Raw genomic sequence first — 26,072 nt, forward strand, 5'->3', positions numbered from 1 at the left:
TTCTAGTACATGGTCTTACAGTGAGGTTTAGTGCAGTGGTTCCCAACCTAAGGTTCCCAAGCCAAAAAGGCTGAAAAGCATCAATTTAATCTATGACAGCATGTTGTATTTTATAAACATGTTAGTTTTTATGTAAAATCTTAATCTGAATAAGTAACTATAGCTAAAATATTCCCACAGTTTGTAGTGGAGTGGTAGAAAGTAAAAAAATAGAAATGGCCGAGTAGAATTACCTCAAAACTGTACAATAAAAGTCTGTGTTGCTGTCCACTTGCTGTAGAAAGCTGTTTACATCAACCTTAGGTCTGTTTTCTGGAAGCACATAACAAAAAATCCTTTACAAATAAAGACAATAACAAATAGAGACACAATAAATTGAACAATTCTATTTTTCTTTTTTTTTTCTTTTTTTTTTATTCCAAAACGTTTGGGGTAAAAGAAACTGTAAAAGATACAACAGAACCAACCAAGCAGAGGGAAAAGAACACAACAGAGAGAACAAGTGACACAGCTGCCACTCACGGTGAAGCCGGAGTCAGCCTGTCCTTCAAACAGGGTCTGCAGCTGAAAGGTGAAGGTGCTAGTAGTCAAAATAATACATCGCTCCGTTTCATACACTGACATGAGCGCTCGAATATCCGTCCAAGCCGACTGTCTTCCTGACAAATGTTTGCAAACAAAACATACAGGTTCTCCTCCGCAGTGCTGTCTGAGCCTGACTTCAGATCCAACCACACAGCTGAATGAGATAAATGCTTGTTAAAGTTACATGGAACTGCTGTGGGATAATGCTCCAACATTACGTGTTGTCTAAAGGCCCAAATGGGATCAAACGTCCAAAACAGATAAAATACAATAAGGCACTTGCTAGACAAATCCAACTTAAGAGATTCTAAACACGGAGGTGAAATGAACAGAATTTTTATTATACAATCAGCAAAAAGTGTGGCCACCCTGTAGTTAAACAATAGGTGTAAATGGGCTGTACACAAATGATCATACACTTTGAACACACTTTAAAGATGAATAAACAGTGCATTTACAACCTAAAGGCTTTTCAATGTTCACTAAAACAGAGACTGCCAGAGCAGGAATGATTTCTGAATTCAAAACTTAAATGACAAGCAGGGTGAATATCCGCAGTCCAACTAAGTGCTGCCTCCTAGAGTCTGTGAGAAGTAACTGCACGTTAAGTTTAACAAACATTATTTGGAATATCCTGATAAAACAACATCAGCAGTAACAATTAATGTTTAGGAAGTGTTTTTATTATGTTTTATAACTAGTTTGACAACTCTTAAAGCAAGTATACAAGTCTTACAAATACTAAATGTTATAAAAAAAAAAAAAAAAGAGAGAAGGGACTAACACAGAAGAAAACATGGGGAGCAGGCTGATCAATTTACAGGACCGAGCTGTACACATGGACGGCTGCCAACCTCGATGCTGGGCTCCAAACATTTCAGATTTTAAAGGGGAATTTTTTCCGCCTGGGGCATCTTCGCAAATATTCATTAGATTTCAAAAATCTTTTTTATAGTTATTCCTTATCCTTTAGTTCTTATTTGTATCCCTCAGATATCAGATAGATTGTGAAAACAAGGTCAGACTGAAAAGGTGTAATGAGATATGCTCGAATACATCCAACTCAGAACAAATGTTATTAACTTTCAGTAAAACAATTCAACATGTTGATCCTCACTGAGAAAGATTTGGCCTGGCAAGGTTGTTATCTCCAACCTAACGAGAAATAACTGAAAGGAAATATGCCACCAACTTAAATTGGCTTTGGATGTTTCATACTTTTGGTTGCTGGGATTAGCCTGGTACTGTATTCCTGCGGCAGCTGAATTCCAAGTTAACTGTAGCAAGGATGCTGCTCTGTAAAGAAGAAGAAGAAAAAAAAAAACGCGTCCAGGCCTGGTGTTCGCTCATAAGGCCGAGATACAAGGCGACATTTTGAGGTGAGACACTTCTTTTGGCGTACTGTTGCTCAGAAGTAGCCCCCTGCATCACAACTTGTCCAGTATTCCTAAAACTCAACATGTCTGACTGACGGGCCGGAGGACCGCAGCAGAACAAAAAGAAACAGCCATGTTCGGTCTTGTGGACCACTGAACATTCTTTGAGTCTTATGCACATTTGTATGATGCAACATTAAAGGAGTTACAGGTATTGTGTGTCTGGGAGACCAGACACCGGAGCAGAATCATCAGGCTCTCTGGCTGTCGTTTCTGACACAGTCTTTTGCTTCTTGATGGGGATAAAAGGATGAGACACAACCAGACTGCCTGCAGCAGTAATGAAGGTCTAGAAGAATCTACAGTGAACTTAAAGAGTCTCTTTAACAGAAATCAACAACAATCTTTCTGTCCAGACCATTATTGTCTTGCATTGAAGATATGTCTAGGAAAAAAAAAAAAAACACAAAGGTAACAAGAACAGTCTTTTTCCTTAATGGACACTTCACCTGTGCAGTTAGAGGAGGAGGAGGAGGAATGGGAAGAAATGCCCGGGGGTAGAAACAGCTGGATTCAGGGTTGTGTCGAGGGACTGGTGGACTAGAGGGGTCCTTCTTCTTTAACCAAGTGAAAAGTTTCAAATCTTTTCATTTAGGAGCCCTCGTCGTCCATCTCCAACCAACAACATGATGTTCCATCCTCAAGCTCCAACAAACTGCTCAAAGTGAGGGGTGGGGGTGGGGGTGGGGGGTCGTCCTGGTTGCTTTCTGCAGACTCATAATGGACTCATGATCTGTATCTATGAGGACAACGACTCCTCTGCGCCAGACTTTAAATGAAGGAACTAGTGGTTGACAAGACCCTGCAGCATCATCATCAGGCGCCGCGCCCTCTTGCTGAGCAGGCTGTGGGGGTCCTGCTGCAGGAAGGCAAAGAGCTTCGGTCTGACCTGGGCCAGCACGGAGGACATGTGGTCTCTTGTCAGCGGGTCGCCGTGGTCCAGATTCATCACTGCATCCTCCAGGTAACTGCACAGGGACACAGAGGGAGACAGATGTAAGATAACAATGACAAAAGACTAAAAGTTCCAGCCAGGCAGATATCATCTTCTGTAGGTGTGAGCAGGAAAGACATTGTTAGAAGAACTACAGTGTTTAGCCATCAGGCAGACTCAAGAAAAAGACAGGATGACGAACAATTAACTTAGAAAATGACGTGAAATTAAAAAAAGGTTGACGTGTGCATCTGAATCTCCAAACCACTGGCTTCATTCACTCTGATATAAAAGCAGTATAAGGATAACTTGCACAGACTTTGTGTTTTGACCCTTGGAGCGGCTGCAGGGGACACAGAGAGAGCTCGATCACTGTCTAAACTATCTCTCGCAGCTTGGATGTCAAGCGCTGTCCTTGATCACCTTCCTGGCCGGCAGCCCACTGTGTGAATATATACGTCTTCACTCAAATATCACAACAGAAATTGAGTTTTGCTCATTCTCACCTGCGTCCTGTCCTCTCACTCAGGCTACACTACATTTAACTCCACAACTAATTGTTTCAGTCAGACATCTGGTGATTACACTGTCCAGACTGTGCTCTATTTCTGCTCTGCTCTCTCACTCTGTGTCTTTCCAGCTTCTACCATTTATCTCCATGTCCGGAGCACTTCCCGCTCCCAGTCTAACCATTAGAGCTGTTCCCGCATAACAGAATGATGCCAACACACTCTTCAAAAGGACATTTAATGTCACTGCACATTACATCGCAGATACTGCACACCTTTGTACAGTTAATGTCTTGCAGGAGATAATCTGCCTTTAACTTAATTGTGTCCAATCCACTCAATTTTACGTTTTCCTCATGTGAACTGTTAATGATCCTGCTAAGACCGCGGTTTTTGTGGATAATCACATCTTCTCAAGTCCTAACAAGCCAGCAGTGCTTTTGTTTCTCCCCTGGTTTCTCTTGTGGATTCTTCTGAGTTACTATCTATCAGAAGTAAAGAAGAGGAGGCTTCTTTATCTTGTGCAAAGACTTAAAAAGTGCTTAAAGTTTAGGATGCAAAGTTTACAGTGCCATCTGTCCTTTGATGTGAACAGAGACTTGGGAATACATGCATTAAATATCTATGACATTTACTGTACACATGTTGTGATTTTTGTATAATCCCAATATTAACTGACTTCTAATTACACAGCTTGGAGTTCCCTGTACGGCTTAAACACAGTTAGCAGTAAATGTAGGCAAAAGTGACATATGTTAAAAAGTTTTATGATTCGTCTTGTTTTGATTCTTTCCACTGCACCCTCTCCCACCACAATCATCCAACCATGGCTGTATCTGCTCTAATAATGCTTTAGACTGAACCACACCCTGCTGCCCTCATCTTTTTCTCCAGATGGCACACAGCGGCACCAGAGGGCTGTATTAGCAGCAGCAGGCAGCTGCAATGTAAACGCAGCATCAGGCATGTGCTGTAAAAGGACTCTGATAGAGAAGGAGGGTTTTCTGGGGGGGGGGAGAGAAGAACAAGAGGAGATATGGGATGTGAGGATTCAGAAAAGAAAAGGAAATAAAGTGAGTGGGATGGGGGTCACACTTTCATTTTGAGGAAATATAACAGTTCAATACAAACTGTTAAAAGAACAGAAAAAACAGGAGGGAGTTCAGGAGTGAACAACGGGATAAAAGATACAAGGACACAGAAAGAACAGAACGATAGAGAGAATCCAGAAATTGCAATGCTATTCACAGGATGATCTGAGCTCCCTGGACAGCCATGTAGCAGCGCTACAGACGGAGCAGGGTGATGGGGTCAGCAGTTTAGCACTGTTTGGCACTCGGGAGACAAAGAATAATGGACATACAATGGAGATGAGATGGGAAGCAAAAGTTTAGACAAAGACTGACTTTATTATTGATTTAGGGGCACACAGTGTTTGAGAATGGGCACGTAATAAAATTCAAACCGTGTTCGCTGCTATCACTTTGTGAGAAAATGAACTTAAAATTAATTTGAGGAAAAAATAAGCTTATACAGTTCACAGGTTTTTGATTAAAGCCAATGACATTTTCCAAAATTGCAAGTTATGCCTGCTGCATTGCAAGACAGGTCTTATATCAAGCTACAGTGGTGTGAGACAATCATTTAATGAGACAATGATATCCCGCAAGGAATCTGAAAAGGTAAGAATGTTTGTATTATTTTAAACTGGAAACGGTCCATGTGTTTAATATGTCAATGTTCATGTGCAAAAATATTCAGGTTATTTTAATCATCTATATTGCAGATTATAAATAATTCAGTAACTGGTCTAAGACCTAAAGTGACAGTAATAAAACCATGTAGGAAGACCACACAGTAAAAATATACATAGTTGTGCATTTGATAAGGAAACCCTGGAATATTACGCTTCTGTCATATTATTAGTCGTTATGTGGAGAACAGATTGTGCTTGAGGCTCGAGGCTTTTGGAGCTGATGTGCTGTGTCAATAAAGGGAAAAAGGTTAAACACAATATTGTACCTGAGTACTTGTATTTGAGTTTGGCTTGTTTGAAACAGAGCAGCTGTTTCATTCAACATCACTCACATATTTTTTATTTCCCACTTTGAGTATAGGAAAACCTACATTAATTTACCGTTTTCTGATGTCACAGACATTTGTGATGTGGCGGTCAGTCAAGTTCATATCTCAGGTGTGTCTTTCACATTTTTGACTTCCACAATTAACACACTAAAAAGAGACAATTACTCTGACCCTTTAGAAGAGCCAAGTAATTTTCAAGTTGGTAATGATGTGACAATGTGCAAAAGTCATGTACTATACAGTCCTTCCAAAATATGGTGCATGAAATAACCTTGGTTTTCCTCACCTGATTTTAAGCTCAGAGCGGGTTGCGAGGTTGGAGGAGAGCTGCTGGATGAGCGACAGCAGCACGGGCTGGCTGAGAGGGCAGGGGTGCTGACCAAACACCTGCTGAGAGTCAATGGTCTCGCACACATACAACACCAAGTTCAGATCTGTTGCTGACAGAGCCTGGGGACAAAGTGAGACAGAAAACCATTTTCATACATCCTTGACAACATCAGTTCAAAATCACCTTCCCTGCAACAGATCTATGAGAAAACATTCCTGTCCACCAACTATAAAGCAAAAAAAAAAAAAGAAAAAAAGAAAAGTACTACTGGTATCATGTTACTTCTAAAACTGGGCAGAGAAATGTCTATAAAGATACAATTTTTTCTGCTATATTTTTGTTGACGTCAGATCACTACGCTTGTTCAGACCACAAAAACTCAAGATGAATCCATGCAACAACAATATGTTTAGCATCCTATTAAAACTTTGAGTGTAGATAATCTATTCTAACCCTGTTCTGTTTACAAACGTCAACCCAAAAGGTGACGTGTGAACTGAATTCTGTTCGTGTGAAGATGACTGATAACAAAGCTGAGAGAGCGTAGTGGCTATTTAGAGCAGGTTCAGCTAAGAAGTTACTTAGGGTAGAAAAACACAAACATAATGAGCGCTCCTAGCAGAGCTAAAGCACTAGTGGGGCCTGCAAATGGGAACGTATGAAGCTGTTGCATATTGGCTTTCTGTGCCTTATAGTCCTGGTGGGCCCTGTATGCATGTATGTGTGTGTGTGTGTGTGTGTGTGTGTGTGTGTGTGTGTGTGTGTGTGTAAGTGCATTTCTATCAGTGAATAATTATAAGTTATGTGAGGGTGTTTGCATTCATTATCAACTGGAAAATACAATTATGCTACAGAGGCTGCAACGTGCACAATGCTACACCTGTGTGTGTGAGTGTGTGAGTGTGTGTGTGTGTGTGTGTGTGTTTTACCTGCTGGAAAGCCTGGTTAAGCTGGCCCTGCTGGAGGAGCTGCAGGATGTTGGCCTGCTGTGTCTGGTAGTCTAGGTGTGCTGTGGGGACGGGTGTGCCAGCCGCTGACCTCATTGCCTGCATGATGCTGGAGGTGACCACTGCCTGCTGCTCCTTCATTGCCAGACTCACCTCCCCTTTGACAATTCGTTGCACGTGGCTAAGAATAGACTCCTGCAAACTGGGCAGGAAAAGGACAGCAGAGAAAACATAAGGACAGAAAGTTGGTTATCCTCCACATTTCCAGTATCTTCAACCTCTAAGTTTGATTTGATTTGGTGAACCTAACATACAACCTTGAATCTCAGATTTAAATTCTGGCTCAATCGGGCATTGTCTTTTTTTTTTTCAAGATTTTTAAGTTTTAGTTGGCCAACTACTTGGTCTCTGCTCCACCCCCAACAAATGTATAAACTCTAGAGGCCATGAAATTAATTGCAGAGGGAACAAGAGACTCGATCGAATTTATGTTCTTACATTAGCCCCAGGATTAAGCTTTGCTTGTTTCTACTCTCCAATCCATTACACACCTGCTCGATAGGCAGTGAGTAAGGCCAGCACTGCTGGCATAGGCATCTGCTGATATGCATATCTGATATTAAAAATGTCTGCTTGGAATGTTAATCAGTGATATCAGACCAGTCAATGTGAGTAATATCAGTCAACAGCAGGAGTCTTTTGTCACTTGACAGTGACAGCTCGTAGTACTGAGTGGGCAATGTCAGTGATTTTATTTATTTATTTCAGTATCAGAAACTGTAACAAACTTCACTGATGAGTGCAGGTATCCAACATCTAGTTACAGTACGATCGTATTTAGGGAAATATATAGATGTAGCTAAATGACAAACGAGGTCAAGGGAAGTAAAGTGGAAATGGTTCAGTGGAGGAGATTCAGTTCTTTTCAAATGTGACCATAAAAGATTTAAATAGCAGATTTCCAATCACAAGTGGATAGCAGTGTGATCAATTAGGGATAGCCAGGATACATACTTTCCCACCATCATCTGGATCTGGTGCTGGATCTCTCCCCGGACGTTTGCTGTGATATTATTGGCCATCTGATCACTGGAGCTTTGGAAGCTGTCAATCATCTGTTGGAGCTGGCCAATCATGGGGTCTCGTGTCTCCTGCTCTCTCTGCTTTCTGTTCTTCATATGAGTCTCAAGCTGCTGGATGTCTGCAAAGATCACAGTCAAAAGAAAATCATTTCTTCAATTAATAATTTTTCCTTTAGCTAAATTACATTGTTATTCACTGGTTATCAAGTGAGGTGCCACCATAGTAATGGTGGCTTGTTTACTTCCGTCCACAAACCAGATTCTTAAATACACATTATAAAGTAAAGTCTAACGGCTCTCATTATCAGCCTTATGTAAAGCATCAATCGACTGTTCTGTTAAACACCCAGATATTTTCTCAGGAGTTGGAGGATCAAACAGTGCAAAGGTTTGTTGCTAACAGGTTAGCCATAAAAACTCAATACACTGATTGTGTATAAGGACCAGTTTTAAACCTTTTTCCTTCCTGGTAATCATGGACCTTACTTTTTCTACTAGTGGTTTGAAGAACAGATTGATAAATATTATGAAAACAAATTAAATGCGAATGCATTCTGGACCGCGTTCCCTGGTTTAAATAATTTTTCTTTTTCATGCAAAGCAAAGCGAACAACATGCATGAAGTATATAAAATATACAGCCTTACATTCAATGTCCACCCATATATATTACAAATTAGGGGAAGCACCACATGCTGTATCAATATATATATATATATATATATATATATAACACTTGACATGTTACTGCAGTTCAGTGTATGAGACAAACGTACTACTGAGCACTCACAAAGTTACAATATTTACACACAAACACTGAACTGAATTTGATTGTGGATTAAATTTAAATAGGAAAAGCTCACAAGAGCTCACACACACACACACCCACAGACACCCACCCACACACCCACAGACACCCACAGACACAACCAGGTAGCTATTGTGGCCACCCTATTTATTGTTGGCTGTCTGTGTTTGTCTCCCTGCTCTACACACTTTATGACAGCCTTGGTAAATTTAAAAAAACCCCATCATTTTTCCAAGGTGGGCATGAACACAATGTCAGAATAAACACATCAGTGCCTTGGGTTAGTCTGACAAAGCAACATTAGAAAAGCTGTCCCTGAGCTTTCTGAAGAAGGTGGTTATTTAATTAGACTTCCAGATAAACAGACACTGATTTCAAGGCTAGATACTGGACACACCCAACACGAACAAAGCACCATTCCTCCCATCATAAGGAAACCTGCCACTGAGAGCGACCACAGCAGCATCCAGGGACATTTCCAAAATGTTTGAGTGTCTGAACATCTAATGAATAGTTATTAATACATTTCCGGAGCATTCAAGAAAAAGATGAATTTGACCTTGTGTTGTAGTAGGTCATATTTTTAAACCTCCACTATGTTTTGATATTGCTTACATTCTTGTGTTCCTTGTTTGAAGCTGTCATTGATTTGCTGGAACATGGACTGGCAGCCTCTCTCAAAAACAGGCAGCACGATGCTCTGGAAGGCATCTTTATAGGCTGCCTGGATGGGCCCCTGCATCGCTTCAGCTGCTGCTCGGCCAATTGCATCTGTTGTGTTCTGGAAAATAGAAAGCAGAAACAGAAGATCTGTGTTAAACCGGTAGTTATATGCCTCCACTAACAAGTCAAGCTGCAGGAAATATGGTCACAATCGTCCCTTCTGTTCATGAATTACAGCGTTGAATAATGGCCAGAAATGTTTTTGCAAAACAATGTGATGTCACGGTGAAGTTTGGATATAAAATGTCATTATTAATCCTATTAGACTTTTGTGTTCAATTGTGCCATAATCTGCACATGAATTCTTCAGTTACGTCCAAAAACGTGTTTTGTGAAGTCACAGTGACCTTGAACTTTGACCATCAAAATCTAACCAGTTCATCCAGGAGAACAAGTGAATGTTTGGACAAAATTTGAAGAAATTCCCTTCAGTTGTTCCTGAGATATCGTGTTCACGAGAATGGGACAGACAACCTGAAAACATGATGACCAGCGTGGAGGCATAGAAAGGCAGGTGGGGAAGTGAGCCAGCTACCTACCTTGGATTTGACCACCTTGGTGACATTGTCCTTTAGGGTGACCTCCACAGCAGTCAGCTTGGCAGCAATTGTGTTGCTCAGCTGACCCGTCACAGGCTCCAGGCTCTTGGAGATCGCTAGAGAGGAAATAATTAACAAGACAGATTAGAAAGAACTAACCTATAATTAGGCCTGTGATCAAGGAAAGGGTAAAAAGACAGGAACATCTCATCCTCGAATTAGAGGGCAGGAGAGGCAAGGCAAGAAAACATCTCTCCAAAGACTGCTCAATATTAGTGTCACAGTCCAACCTAACTCAGCTGCCTTTGTTATATTTAATTTAATTTATGCCTGGGATGACCTTAAGCATTAAGATAACAATGTGATTTATTGATGTGCAGCCTGGTCTGTATTTTGTCCAGTTTTTGCACTGAAAAACTAAGACAAGATAAAAGAAAGAAAACAAAATCAGTCAGTAGACCAGATGTACTTCATCTATGAAAGGCATGCTAGACCTGCAATGTTCACTGCTAATTTAGATCAGGGATGCAAGTATCTGATTGTCATAGTGATATCAGCACACTGACCTTACCAAACGAATAACAAACTGCCCATGACAGGACCAGTGTACATAAATCACAAAGTCAATGAACACACAAAGTCAGTGCTTCACATTCATTGAGTCACGGCAAGTCAGACTATGTCTATATTAAATCATCTGAATTTCTCAACAGTGTTTTCATTTGAAAATTATTTGCATCCACATTAGCATTTCCAATTAATTTTTGTAGAGACCTCAGTCCACAACAACACCTGAACAAAAAGAAAACAGCTAAATCTCAAACAATGAAATGGTGCGATACCACCATCATCTGGTAAAAAATATGGCTGACTGTGCTTACAAACACAAGACTCCACCTGGTCTCAGCCGACTCAAGTTCTGGTATACAGACTGAAGCTCTCCTTACTTTGTGAAACTGCGTTCTCTGCTTATTTTGTTCTCACAGACATTTCTTCATTTGTGCTGACAAACTAAACTGACAGTCTATCCACACTGGAGAGTAGACTGCCCTCATATTAATACAGCTCTTGCCTGGTGCCTAAATAGTTGCTACTAGAGGCATCTAAAAAACATTAGTACACTTACACATTGCAGAATCTGCTAATGATTTAGGAAAATCTCTCACCGATTTTAACTGCCACTGTTAATGCACTGGAAGTTGACTATGTTCTGGACACTGTTGGCCTGGTGACTTCACTACAACTGGCCTTTAAAATAGCCCCAACCAGTGGCTTCCCAGCTCCACTGGGGGAGAGGATCTCAGTGAACCTCAGCCTTGTTGGTTCAACCACTCCGAGTATGAATGGGAAAAGTTTCAGGTCTACGGGAGAGCTTTTAGAAAAATACTCGACATCAAATTACTCAAAGAAGAGACTAACTTAATTTTCTCTGTTGAGCCAGGGAAGCTGGTTAAGGTGGCGTCCAGCTTAACTGGAGTATTTTGCACAGGATGCATGAACAGGAAACATCTCGGACTACTGCAATTGAGATATGTGTCAAGAGTCTTCAAAAAAGTTCTCCTTATGTGAAGACTATCCAGCGGAAATAACAACAGCCTCCCTCACTGCCTGGTTTGAAAAGCAGCCGTGCTTCGTTAGAGACATCACCGTGCTCTTACTAAATACCAGCAGAGTGGAGGGGCGACACAGACGGCGGCGTATCTATGGCAACATTGTAAGGCAAGAGCTATTGACATTATTCTTAACAATAGTTTTTTCCCTGACTCTCTGCCTGGTGTCAGTGATGTGAATAAAGTACGAGAATATTATGCTGCTAAATGTAATATTCTCTCCTGTGCCATTGATCATGGCCCCATGACGTGGAAACACTGAAACAATTGTGCCAGACTATTATCCAGACACGTACAATTTCACTTTAGATGAACTAAATTAAGTCCTCTCATCTCCAAAACAACAAAGCAAGAGGCTACGATAACATCATACTTGAGTATCTAAAAGCCACTAGGCCTCAGTCCACTCAGACTCTTTCTCAGGGGTGCCCTTATTCACAGAATACCAAAGAAAGACAATGGTCCATCTACATGAAAAGACTTTTCTCTCCTCCCTAAGGTCTATAAAGTACTTATGAAATGCATGCTTGCCTGCACACTGACATGACTCATGGACACACACATTCTTTAACCTAAACAAAAAGTATATATATATAGACAGACGAGGCATGAATGAGGATACATTCTGCCTCAAAACTTCAAGAATGAATCATCTAAATTCTACACTGCATTCCTGGACTCTAGAGATGCCTTTGGAGCATTATCACACAAGCTGGTACTTAATGCACTGGAGGAAATTCACCTTCCTCAATAGTTTGTGGACATTTTATCTGATGTGTACAAAGGCTCTTCTCTTTTAGTGGGAATAAACTCACAGGACATATACCACTCAAAGTAGTGCTGTACTTTATCCTAGCCATCAATCCATGGATGAAACTGCTTTGTCACTGTGCTCCCCCACACCTTACATCGACAAAAATCCTGTCCACTGTTATGCTGATGACATTCAGATCTTAACAGATGAGTTACCATAATGCTCAGACTCAAAGGTGAAACATAGTGATAGTTATATTTGGAATCAGCTGTGTTTTCTTTACCCCTGAGTGTCAAGGAATATATAAGACCTCTGAAATTTGAGTCCAGTTAATTGTCAGTTTAATTGACAGATTCAAACAAGTGTTTAAAATGTCTGTGTGCTTCCTTACTTTGTGGGACTGTTTTCTTCATTTCCTCTCGCAGCACTTTGTCCATTCTGTTGGTGAGGGCTGAGCTGAGGGCGTGGCCGAGCTGCTGGCTGAGCTGCTCCTGAAGCTGCTGCTGATGATTCTGACTCTCTGCCAGAACTCGCTCCAGTCTGCGCTCTGAGATCATGAATGGTCAAGGCTCAAAATAATATGCTGTTAAAGGATCACCATGGAGACGAGCATGTGCACAACAATGACAACTCTAGAGAGGTTTGTCCTTCAGGAGGGGTGTTTCAAATGGAGCACATACTGTACACAACACCTTTTTGTGCCACTTACTCATCAAAACTTTGTGCTTAACGGAAAACACGCAGGGTAGCGTCAGGTGTTCCAGTTGACACCAGGCCTCAGGTTGTGTGACCAAAGAAAAATCGTGTTGCTTCTGCACAGGGCCTTTTGTTTAATTCAATTTTAATTCAATGGCATCACAGTTCTTCACTGGGCCTGGGTGTACAGTGGGCTAATGTTTTTAAATCAGTGGCAGATTTGTAAAAGAAACAAACTACGGAAAATGAGTAAGAAAGACTGAAGGATACGTTCCTGTTCCTGGTGGTTGGTCAGGACGTGCTCGACCTGGGCCATAATGGAGCTCTGCATGGCTTCAATTTGTCCACGCAGTTCAGTCAACTCTCTCTGCTGGCTACGCAGGAGCATCAATAACTCGTCCTGTACTTCTACGTTCATCTGTGAACAGATGGAGAGAATGACTGAAGAAAAAAGGAGACCAGGTGGAGCGGGGAAATGTGCTGCTGAAAAAATACACATGCATCAATATTTTTTTAGTGAAGCTATCTAAAACTAGCTTGTTTTGATTTTCCTGTCCACTAGTAGATAAAAATCAAATACTGGTTTAAGTTAGGTGTGATGTGTTTCCACAAGAACTTCGAAAGGAGACATAAAATATAAAACAAAAATACAATAACAGCAATATGCACAGATTTTTTTGTGATCATCTTACCTGACCAGAGTCCATTTGCCTGGACTGAGATGATTCACTGAGGAGAAGGAAGAAAGAAACTTCATGAGCATTACAAGACCTTCAAAGTATCAAGAACTGTGTTTACATGTGTTCTACATGTTTATGTGTATATTAACAGTTATTAACAATTATTTTGTATATATTAAGCGAGACGAAATAAGTGATATTGAATTCATGGACAATAAATTAATGACTGCTTCTTACTGTGACATTACAACATTACCAACAGCATTTAAGCCAAATAATATACTAAATAACAGTAGCAAAGTATTTGGAGATACAAACACATTTTAGCCGCATCATTGCCATAGCTTGAAAATCCATATAACCTCATGTGCTGAACTTCAACTAAATTATGCTGGATTAAGATCGAGAGCAGGCTCAGTCATTGCTCAGTTTTGTTTGTTGCACTTCTTCAAATAGAGAGATACAGTAAAAAGGAAACTGCTGATGAATGCTCAAATCAATGAAGCCTGGGTGAGTGACTGATAATCTACTAATTATCATTTTTATTTTATCCCCACTTCATACAAAGATGTTTCAAGTATCAAAATACCTGTCATCTTTTTTGGCCTTCCTCTTTAGTTTTGGCGAGCCTCGCGGAGAAGACTTCCAGTCCTTAACAGGGAGTCTGTGAGAAGAGCGAGAGCCACAGTTCCCCGAGGACGATGCCAAGCTGGCCACCTCATCATCGGGGTCGCTGGGTACACAGAAACACACGCCACACAGTAAGAAAGCCGCTGTAGCCTGTGAAGCCTACTGAATGCCATGTGCACAGTGATCATCTTGGAAAATAAATAAATGTTTTTGTGCCTTAAAAAAATTACTGTGCTCATTTTGGGATGGTGTGTTCCTTAAGAGTTACCTCTGCTCTGCACCAGCGTCCTGACTGTCGCTCTGTGTGAGGTGATAGGAGCGCCGATGGTAAGGTGAACTCAAGAGTCTGTCATTTGACTCCTCTCTTGAACTGCAACACAGAGCAGACACATGCCACAAACCTCTTTGTGATGAAAGGTTTTCACACTCATTTTACTATTTCAACACAGATGTCACACATAAACTGACCTAGTCGTATGTCAAAGCCACATCAGCTCTCCCTTTACACTTGCAGGCCTTACGTAACAGCTTGTTTATGCTAATGTGTGTTTGTTCAGGTGCTCTATATACTTTTGTATGTTACAGGTCTTGAAAATAGAGAACAAAACTGTTTCACAAGTAATCATTTACACTAAATGTTACAGACAACATACAAGTTTTATTTTCCCAAAGTAGTGGTCAGGGTTTACAAATGAGATTGCAGGACCTCTGAGATATTTCATGTAGATGTGTATGTTTATACTTGTTAACTGTATTCGTATGTGGGAATTCTTACCAGTCTCCAAGACCATTGTCCCTGAGGCTGTTCCTGGTTTCTCTGGTGATGTCAGGTGCAGCTGGCCAAGGTGTGTGGCTAACACTACCATCTGAAGACCCTCCTCCTACCCCAGGGTTCTCCTGCGATAAGGCATTCTCCAGTAAAGATGGGGTGTGGCTGAGTCTGGGCTCTGACTCTACTGCCCCACCCACTGGTCCATCTGCCCCTCCAAGTTCGAGGGGCAACAGGCTGAGACAGAAAAATACAGTAGTTTGGTTAATTTAAGGGACTATACTGGCGTTTTTGCAAGTTACAACATCATATATGCTTTTCATTATTCCTGACTTTTTTAAAATACATATCGATTTTTTATTTCAGGTTTTCATTCCTCGTGTTACAATAGGATCAGTTAACAGTCTCTCTCTCTCTATATATAGAAACAGAAAATGTGTGTGTGTGTGTGTATATATATATACACACATATACACACACACACACACACGTTTTCTGTTTCTGTTTATGTCATGGTAACATTATGATTACTGGTCATCAGCGTACCCGTTGTTGGCTGTGCGTGGTGACGTGAGCAGGTGCAGTGCAGAGGCAGCAGAGGCCATGCTGTCTGTCTGGAGAGCAGACAGTGGTAGGGGCTCCAAGCTGGACACTAATCCACGCTGAAGCTGCAGGGTCTGGGATGCAATCTCTGGCATGTCCTGGGACATGGCTGTGGAGGCTGAGGAGATGACATCAGGGGAGCGGGCCCTGGTTGGAGAGGCCAGTGGTGGTAGGAGGGGAGAGTCCAAGACCTGAGAGCTGTCAAGTGCAAGAGGACCGCTAGGGGACGCCAAAGGCTAAATATAGAGAAGAAAAGTGTATTGGAAAAAGATCATGCCATATGATTATTGGGAGACTGATAGGAGAGTGTTTCAAGTCCTACCTGTAGGTTCTCCAGACCCGGCAGCAGCACAGCAGTGGCAGCTCTGGGGCTGCTGGTGGAGGCAGAGAGTGTCAGACTACTGCTGCTGTTGTTCTCTGCTCTGTTAGGACTCTGACTGACATCATCTATAGCTCTGCACACAGTAAGACAGACATACCGTACTCAACCATACATATTAATGTGTGTGATCAGAAAACAAAACAGGAACAAATTATGTGGCTATGTTAATCAAATATTCATAAACAGGGTTTGTATATAAAATGTGTAGCATTCAGTAAACCCCTCAAAAAACACCCCATAAGCAGTAAATTATCTCTATGCAACTGGAACATATCCGAGTCAGCCAGCACTAAAGATATATAACTATTAAAATGGTTGACATTACACTGGCCACTACTAATTACTGTATCGTGAGCTTATAAGAACTAGACGGCATAAAGAAACCTACCTGTTAGTTGAGTCAGAATTGCTGCTGATAGCTGTTACAATGGTCAGACTGCTGGCACTGCTGCCAGGAGATGCCGGTACCTGGAGGGTAACATAAAAGTGATTTATGGGGAGCAAATGTAATGAATGTTCAGATAATCACTTCTCTGTGGTTTAACTGCATGTTTTTTTAATATTACAAATTTCATTAACTGGATGAAACTGAAGACCTACTATATCTTTGGCTGTTTAAGTTGTACCTTCATGTAAACTTAAACAGCCAAAGATGAAGCAGGTCTTCAGTTTGTATGGACTGTGTATTGACAGGGTTATGGGCTTGTGTGTGTGGCTGGCAGCAGCACTCGACCGATACGTGGGAGGAGGTGCTATTCATGGGAAGAGATGTTGCTAAGTGACAAATAAAAACATGTTTGAAGCATAGTGTCCATCTGCTGGAGTTGAAGTGTTTTTTACCATTTTGTAAACTGCATGCTGAACTGAAACTCAAGCCCAGTAGCACTATATACATGGTGTATGAGTTCATACCGAAGTGCTTGGTGTCATGAAGGCGTCAGGAGTCATCAGCTTGGGCATCGGCCCACTGCCAGGGGTAGAGTTCGACAGGAAATCAGCAGGAGCAGGAAGAGATGGGATCTTCCTTAGGTCGGTCTGTGAGCCACTTCCTGAGTCCTTGTCAGAGCTCTGGTCAGTGAGATGGTCTGAAAACCCTGCTGGAAATACAAAATTTAAGAGTACTTTAGTTATGTGGAAATATTTGAAATAACACAAACCCAATGTGCTATATATAGAGCAAAAAAATCAGCTATGTCTTCAAAGCATCTTTTTATATCTTACAATACAGAATATCTTTAAAGATATAATAGCATGATTTTCCTAAAAACAATGTATGGACAAATACAAAAGTAACCCCACTCAATCATCACTTATGACCCATTAGAAGTGTGTGGGGGGATATTTATCTGCAGAGAACCTGCCCTCTGCCTGTATTTTCCTCTAATTTTGCTGTGCTCAAGACATTTCTGGGCTACAGCCTTTGGGCCCAGCCAATAACAACACGCAGGGTGCAAGGGTGGAACTGTCTAAAAACGGAGCAATCGGGTTATGTTGCTGTCTCCGTCTCTCTCCTCTGCTCTGTCTGTGTCATAGATGTATAAAGAGCTGCATGTCTGTGTCTCTGTTTGACCAAGGGCAGGACTGAGCTTTGGCTGCATTCATACAAAATACGGCAATGTGCCACCTTCTCTCATGGTGCGCGGACTACTACTACTCTCTACATACTTGGTGCAGTAGACACAATGAAAGAGAAATTTATGTAAACATTAAGTTGCATCATCTTCATTGATTGGGATTTTTTCCTTCCTGTTTGCTTTATTCTGAAATCTTGGGACTCTGACTTACCAAAACCATCCTGAGAATCAGAATGAGGCAGGAAGACTGCAGAGCTGGACCCCATAGTGGGCTGAAACCAGATCTGGACATCCTGCAGACTCCTGAAAACACACGCAGACACAAACACATAAATTAAAGACTACCCCAATTATTAGGATTTAGGCCAGTTGAAAATTTGAAACACGATTAACTTGACTATTTATATTCACTGCCTGTAAGCCAAGCTTTACTCTACTCTAACCAATGTGAGCTTACATCAGGTAGAGGGTGGAGACTTACTTGGTGTGAACACAGTAGAGTTTAATCTGGATCCCAGACTTGGACTCTGTGGGTCCTTGAGTGCCCTCTGGAAGAAAACAAACACGAAAAATAGTCCTGTGTTAGTAGATCAATGCCTGCTACATATTTAATGTTCTAAAAGGGGAAAATTATTTTAATTCAGCAGTGTTCCCAAAAAGTCACCAAATGAAAGCTGAAACCAAATAAATCAATGCAATATACAGTATTCATGGAAGAAATTATATGGTAACAGACAACAGGAGTGAGGGGAGTCATTTGCTTTTTGTGATGTAGTGAATGTGTGTAAATGATCACCTGTGGTCATGCTCTCACTCTCCTCCTCTGCAGGGAGAACCTCAGTGTGTCGCAGTCGGCTGTGGGTGACATCCCGGACCCCGAAGCTGAGCACAGGGTGGGTCAGCAGGAACTCTGACACAGCTGTGAAACTGGCCTTCCCTTTTTCCAGATCCTGCCGCAGCTCCATCACATACAGAACCTGGCAAAGAATGACATCAACAAAGTATGAAATCAAACTCATGATAAAAAGATAATATAGGTCAAAAGGTCCAGATACCAAGTCCACAACTTAACTTAACAAAAATTTGGGGTCTTTTTCTTGGACAGACTACGCCTTGTTCTACAAGAGCGGCCTTTCGAACAAGATTAACTGAAACTGGCACTGAGATGAAGCACAGCCCAAGATTCAATTTAATTTAATTGGTGTTTAATTAACTGGAACAATTTCCTGAAGGATGATTTGATTTTAACCCTCAAGGATGCAGTTTATCTTCTGATTAATGCTAAATGTCAATGAAGTGACACTGAGTGATAGAAAAGTGAGGAGCTTGCTCAAAATTTGTGTCACTATCAAGGAATGAGTAAGCGCTTGATTATTTGTTAAAACAATTTAATGAGAACATTCCTGAAAATATGCAACTGAAAACATTGTGCTGACCTTCCTCTGTACGTCGGTGAGGATGAGATACTCAGCAGAGAGGTCCAGACTAGCCTTCAGACTTGGCAGAGCTGATGAGTTGAACGGATCTGGAGAGAACCTATGAGAAGAAAACACTCCATCATTAGCATCTTTTAGCTAATTAATGGTATCTACTTCAGATAACAGAATGAACCATCCTGAAATCTCTTGACTCAAGAGCTAAACATGACATCTGGACTGGTCTGAAGAACCAACTTGATGGGAGTCTTTCAGGAAGACATTTAATGTTGGAAATAGAGCTGATACTTTACTGCTTCTGCCAAGGATATGAGTGATTTAAATTCTAAATGATAGACCAAAGGAATAACCTGATGGTCTGTAAACAGGTCCAGGAAACAGTGCACCACATCTTCAACTCCTGGTTCTGATCTGCTCCAGTTATGAGGAACCGCCAGAAAGGAACCCTACAAAGAAGAAAAGTAGAAAGGACCAAAGATGACAAAGGAGAAAAAGAACATAAATGAACTAAAAATCAAATGGCAACAACTTTGGATTAGTGTATGTATTGTTTGTCACAACTTTCACTGAAAGCTGCGTGTGCACCCTTGTGTACTAACTCTGGGTCCTGCCTCTTGTGGTTGTCACAGAAAAGAAGGCAAGAGAGGGGTCGTCCCCCATGAGGCCGCAATTCATGGAGACATCTGACAGAGAGTGAAGAAAAGCGAGAACGTGAAGAGAAGAAGCAAAGAGAGAAAACGTTAATAACACACTACACACAATCTCAAACACACATTCAAAATACATCATCCTTGCTTACCTGGGCTTGTCCTGTACACCTTCTATATATATCTGCCAGAACTTGATGTATCCATCATGGCTGGCTGTGGCTAACACGGTTCCATCTGGAGACAAGGCCCCTTCACTGACTCGCTGGAGGGTCAGACATAAAACAACATAGAGAATCAGTACAGCAAGGAATCCATGTGACAAGCCCAAAATCATACAGTATGCCACTTTGTACTTCTTGTTATTGTGGTTTCACTTTTTCTAATGGAAACATCTTTAGTAATGTTTACTTCAAAGTAGTGACTACATTTTTCATATAAGATCATCTAAGTGTAGCGTATTGAACAAATACTTTACTGGTTAAGTCTTATTCAACAAGAAAGTTAACATTAGTGTTTGATAATGATCCCTACCTGGGTATGTCCTTTTACTGTGATTAGGCCTTCCTTCAGGTCCGTGGCATCAATAGGCCAACTGCTGTTGTTGGCTCTCAACACTTCCAGGTCCCACACCTCAGCCTGGAAGAGGAGGATGACAAAATTAAAACTCAGATGAACTCAAAAAATATTTCTGTTATTTCAAGGCTCTTTCTTCTTTGTAGAGTTTATTATTATGAGCTCATTCCCCTAACTGACCACGAGGTTGTAAATATGTAATCGGTAATACGTAATCTCTTTTAACTACTGTGTAAGTGGAAATGTTTATACATCTAATATATCCTGATTTTGTTCAAGGAGGGTTATAACGCTGATGTTAAAATTCATAAAACTGTGACTAAAAATCAGTATTTGGAACCCCCCACATTTCCTACCTTTTCCTCTGTTCTTAAAATTAGTTTTAATAAGGAATACTACTCGAACAGTCTATTTGCAATTGCAGTGATCTTTCCATTCAACTGGGTCAAACATGTAAAAGGTAGGTAAAACACTGATACCCTGTCTTCGTGTAGAAGGGCCAAGGTCTGGCTGGTGTCATCCTGGTTCTCCTCGTTGTCATCCAAGATGAATGGACACCAGATGAGGCGACGATGGGAGTTCAGTGGAGTGTCTTCTGGTCGTTTGATGTGAACCACTATCTGATCTCTGTGGGGAACATGAGTTAAGGAAAATGGGAGAGAAGAACAGTTCGTGGAGGATCTGTTTCTGTCATGACCGTGACAAAAGCAGGCGGTGAAAAATCTGACGTTTTGGGCTGCTGTGCGTGGTATTTTAGTGGTTATTGGACACAGAAATATAAATACAAATAAAAGAAGTAACATCGACTGTTACTACACACACGCACAACACAACACATCCTCCCACACACGGTTTCGGTTTCTGCCACATGTCAGGATACAGTATCTTGTTTCCAGTGCAGGTGAGTTGCCAGACCATTAAGTTGCCCGCTTCATCTACACAACCCAACAGGGAGGAGTCAAGGTGGGCAAAAGCCAGATCTGTGACGGCCCCAGTGAATCCTTTCAGTAAGGAGCGCTCAGCAAAAGCCAGACTCAGGACGCGAATCATTGCGTGGTTGTTGGCTCCTGGAGGAAGAGGTTTTTATTTTAAAGAAAAAGATAAACCAAGGGGCCAGGGGTATCACAGCACTCATATAAAGACAGATAAAATCATTACTCTTTGAATACTTGTGGTGTGGACTGAACATAGGAAAATGTAATTCATTCAATGTATAAGCATGGTTACTGTTTAAGTTGAGAACAGTCCAAGGTAAAGTCACTGTATTATAAGCAGTCCATACAATGTACTAATACTAGTACTGTAGTATTACTTCTTGATTTATAACAAGTAATATGTTTCTGTCATTTTGTGGTAGAACTAACAAATAAATAACTACTCCGGGACTCTCACCTCTGATGGCGTAGGCCAGGAAGGAGTTGGACACAGCTATCAGTCTCCCATAATAATACTTGTGTTCCCAGTCAAACTTGGCAACTGGTTGAATCTTCACCTAAACAGAAAAAAATTCACCATTCAAAATTAATTCATACTGTTTCAATAAATGACTTTTTTAATAATGAGGCTGTGTATAAATAAATAAATGTATAATACTCATTAAAAAAGAAAAAATCTATAAAAACTTTTTACATATCTAATCTTTTCTTTTTGAGAACTAAATCTAAATACTGACACAATGAATGAACATTCAAATTGTGAAAATTAGAAAAAATATCTTTTTAAAGCACAGCAGCTTGTGACTTGTAAGAAAGCAAGCTCTTGACATCCTGTTGAGACATCACAGATGCAAGTTTCCATCAATATAAAAGTAAAATAATATAAAAATATAATAACAATATACAACAAAATAAAAGCAACAGATCCTTTAGGTACACAGCTGCTTGAATATCTTACTTTGTTGGTGTAAGAGTTCACCAAATTTGTGAATTATACACTTAAACGATAGCTCTATTTTGTAGCTGATGATTACCTTGTTGCTCCCTCGAGCCTTGCTGTTGATGCTGGAGTCTTGACTCGCTACAATCTCCACATTGTTCGAGGTGATGGGGATACAGGTGGACCCATCATCACCAGAAAGGCAGCTGAAATTGTAGCACATGGATTTAAATACAAATATGGATTGAATTTCTTCAAAACTTAAAACACCTACAAATATACTTTGCCAAGTAGGTTAAGTAACAGATTATAAGCACCCACTCACATTATCTGACTCTCCTGAGCAGTGCTGATGTCTGTGGAGATGGGTCTAGTAGAGTCTGACATGGTTGACCGATCAGTGTTTCCTAGAATGCCTGCTGTTCCCAATAAACCGTTCAACTCTCCATTAAAAGATGGCTTTCTCTCAACGTCACTTGATTGTGCATCTGAGGAAAGAAATTGAATGTATGGGATATGTCAGCACACATTGTAGAAAGATGTCAATTCAAAGCCAACATGAAAAATCCAAGCCTGCAGAGAGATGTTTGCTCTGGAGGTTTCTTATTGTATTAATTTGACAGTGCTAACAGCCTGATAAACAATCATGTAACTAATACACTAAAGTGTAAAAGAAATACACTTTAGGCTTGAAAAGCAATTTGGTGCTGTATTTTTACGTATTAGAATTTCCCTGTTTCTTTTTCTTGTAAAATTATATTCAGTTTGGTTTTATATTCCAGGGAAAAGTAGAAAAATAAAATATTTGTGCTGCTCCATGGTAACTAAACTCTAATTAAAGATGTGGTTCTGTACTAGACAAGGATATTCTACAAAAAAAAATCTAATAATTTACTTTCAAACTATTGCAAATATTTGTTTTGTTAAGCTGTTAAACTATAATCTTATTTAACATACTAAATTATTTGGACAGACAACAAAATACTAATGATACAATGCCTGTTAATTTGCTTTTACAGTAAGGAAAATGGTGTCTGCAAGATGCCAGTCACACCATTCTCCCTTGCAGGCAGTAATCAGTTCTCTTTTTATTGTAGCATAATACTTATTTCACACACGTTTTAGAGCAGGAAAACCACAGGTGAAACTAATAAAATTAAAAATTATGACTATAATCAATAACATGTTCACAAAATGCTATTTAGGGATGTTCCAGTACGTTTTATAGTAGGCTACTGTATCAATAGCTGATAACAACACAGCCGAGTTACTTTGAGTAGAGAGAATATGGTGCATTGATTTTTTCTTCCAAAAAAGACATGCTGCAAATACTGCAACACAACGGTAAACAACGTCAGTGCAGAAGCGGGACGCTCGCTTCACAACAAATTAGTCTAAGTTGGGCATCTGTGTTTTCTTTTACTCCAGCTTCCCCAATGCCGACAGTGTCTTCGTTACAATACCGTGATCATTTCGTGGGTTTCTAAATGACTGAGCACTATGCTGAAGGTATCACAAACAAAGCTGAAATCGGTGTAACCGAATTAACCAAGAACAGCGACCTTCGCACGCAGTTTCGGAGGCTCAAGCTAAATCTTGATAGCAGTAAAAAATAACTTGGCTAAATGCTATATAAAAAGCCCAGTTAATATTTACTGCATTAGGGTCACAAATGAGCAGCTGCCACAGAACACATTTTGAACAAATGAAACATTTTACAAAATTTTTCGTCGCTTGGTAATAAAAGACACAGTTCTCCTACACCAGAAAATAGACTGAAACATAAGCTAGCTCGCAGCGTAGCTAACACTTGGGACGATAAAATACTAGACACTTTTCCGGCGCAGTTAGCTTTCTAACATAACCACGAACTTGAAAACAGCCGTATCTCCGCATAAATGAATGTGAAAATAAGAGTGCAAATTTACAGACATTCAAATTGTGCTTTGAAGCAAGTGGATGCCTTTCGTTAGCAGGTAGTGAAACAGCTATATAGCTAACTTCACTTCTGTAGTGCAGCGTGCTAATACCTATCATATTAGCTAGTATCAATTTAGCTTGTAGCTAGCTTTCCATTAGCTTCTGCGGCCTAAACTAGCGCAGCCGTTTTTCATTCCCGGTTCAACTTACCGGTGCCGTTGCCGGGACGGTCGAGCTTGAGGATATCCCGGAGATGCTGGGTCGCACCCTCGATATCTATATTAGAGTTGGACGCCATGGGTGAGGGAAGGGGGAGACTGGGTTTATTTAGGGGGAGAGAATAATTTCTTGTTTGGTGCGATGCTGTCAGTGTTCACTTCGTTCACCCAGAGCAACCGTCTAAACTTCCGTTGTGTCCGTGTCGTAAGTTCCGACTTGTCGGTGTCAGGTCATTGGTTCCTACACAAACCTGATATCTGATACTTTAAAAAGTGTTTGTCCTTCCATCATTTTTGTATTTAGAGTTTGCTCCCTGGTAATTTTTATCACCAGCCTCATAACCAACGTGTTCTGTCTCCCACATAAATCTAACTAGACAAGTATTTATATCTATTTTGTACATGACATATTCCCTCTGAGCATATCAGACCAAATCCCTGATGTTTCATTCTTTAAAGTTAACAAGACGGGAGCGACGAGCTAATTACTGAAAAATGGCCAGTATTAAAATTTATGACATTACAACACTAACAATAACATATGTTCATACACTAACCAATAAAATTATAAATTATTAACCTCAACCCAATCTTAGTCTATAATCGTATTTAATCATCTATGTTGCCACTACAGCCCGGATGTTTTCCCAAAAGCCCGACCCATTTATGAAGTTTATAATAACATTATTTAAATTCATAACTTCAACTTGGTGTCATTTCCTCTCAGTTTCTTTGAGTGGACCAGTAAATCAATGCAGCTCTATTAGTACTGTACTGGGGAAATAGCCATATACAGGTCACCGGACAAATTCTGGAGCATTTGGGCTTGACTCAAAAGACTTGGTAGTTTCATTTTCGGGAAAATGAGTAAGAGAGCAAGGGGAAAGGACGGAAGGGAGGGGTGGAGACGGGTGAGAAGACAGAAGAGGAAGTTTGGATTTGAAGAATGAAGAACAGAGTAGAAAGGGAGGAGTGAAAGAGAAATGGAGGTAAAGAATGACGGAGAGATGAATAAATGAGATGTGAAATCTTGTGCATATGAAGAGAAAGAGGGATGGCAATGGAGGTAGATTTTGTGTCAATATTATTTATGTAAACCAAACAATCAGTGAGTAAATGTGTGATCTGTAAATATGAATCCCCTTCCACAAATACAAAAAATACATTTCTAAACTGACAAAAATATCTTGCAAATATAAAACGGATCTACAAACAAGTGCCACGAACAAAAACATATGTGAATACATTCAATTAATTTACAAATAAATGAAAAGCATTAGTGAATATCTTCCTAATATTTATAACTTTCAAACAAACATTTTTTAATCAAATTTCTTTCCTGTACGCTTGTGGATTTGCATTTTACACACAGAGTTTTGAGACAAACCTCCTGCCGGGCGGAACGAAAATTGACTTGTATCGGGAAAACAAGTGATCGCCTGCTGACGCCGCCATTTCCGCTTTTCAAAGTAAGAGCACGCAGTCTTCTTGGAGCTGTTTTATTTCCTCAAATAATCGGCGACAAGTAACGTGAGCTACGTTAACGATTGTAAGATAAGAAGTGACAGAACCTGGTTAAGGTCTTTGATAGTATGGCTTTTAGTGCTGATATTTGTTTTGTTAAGAAATTACATATAATATCATTTTATTGTTCATTGTTAATATGCAGGCTAAGCTAACTTTAACTTGTAAACCGGAACCCGTTGCCAAGGTGACAGTAAACA

General features: G+C 40.4%; 1 protein-coding gene across 1 annotated transcript; it reads right to left on the minus strand.

Moving 5' to 3' along the window:
- Positions 1–905: 905 nt before the first annotated feature.
- edc4 (enhancer of mRNA decapping 4) lies at positions 906–24,539 on the minus strand. Its single transcript, XM_023407225.2, has 30 exons — positions 24,341–24,539; positions 22,536–22,698; positions 22,305–22,416; positions 21,728–21,827; positions 21,216–21,402; positions 20,815–20,962; positions 20,294–20,398; positions 19,912–20,024; positions 19,712–19,795; positions 19,463–19,558; positions 19,113–19,212; positions 18,473–18,653; positions 18,158–18,224; positions 17,888–17,979; positions 17,015–17,199; positions 16,491–16,570; positions 16,043–16,175; positions 15,664–15,956; positions 15,124–15,354; positions 14,617–14,718; positions 14,308–14,451; positions 13,731–13,767; positions 13,309–13,456; positions 12,734–12,889; positions 9,979–10,094; positions 9,332–9,497; positions 7,842–8,028; positions 6,810–7,029; positions 5,836–5,999; positions 906–2,989 (listed from the first exon to the last, which is right to left on the minus strand). Exons 1-30 carry the CDS (start codon positions 24,426–24,428, stop codon positions 2,806–2,808), a joined length of 4,182 nt encoding a protein of 1,393 aa, XP_023262993.1. The 5' UTR covers positions 24,429–24,539; the 3' UTR covers positions 906–2,805.
- Positions 24,540–26,072: the final 1,533 nt, after the last annotated feature.

Source organism: Seriola lalandi, unplaced genomic scaffold, assembly GCF_002814215.2.
Source record: "Seriola lalandi dorsalis isolate HSWRI2012SDOR001 ecotype SW California unplaced genomic scaffold, Sedor1 jcf7180002054331, whole genome shotgun sequence".
NCBI lineage: Eukaryota > Metazoa > Chordata > Actinopteri > Carangiformes > Carangidae > Seriola > Seriola lalandi.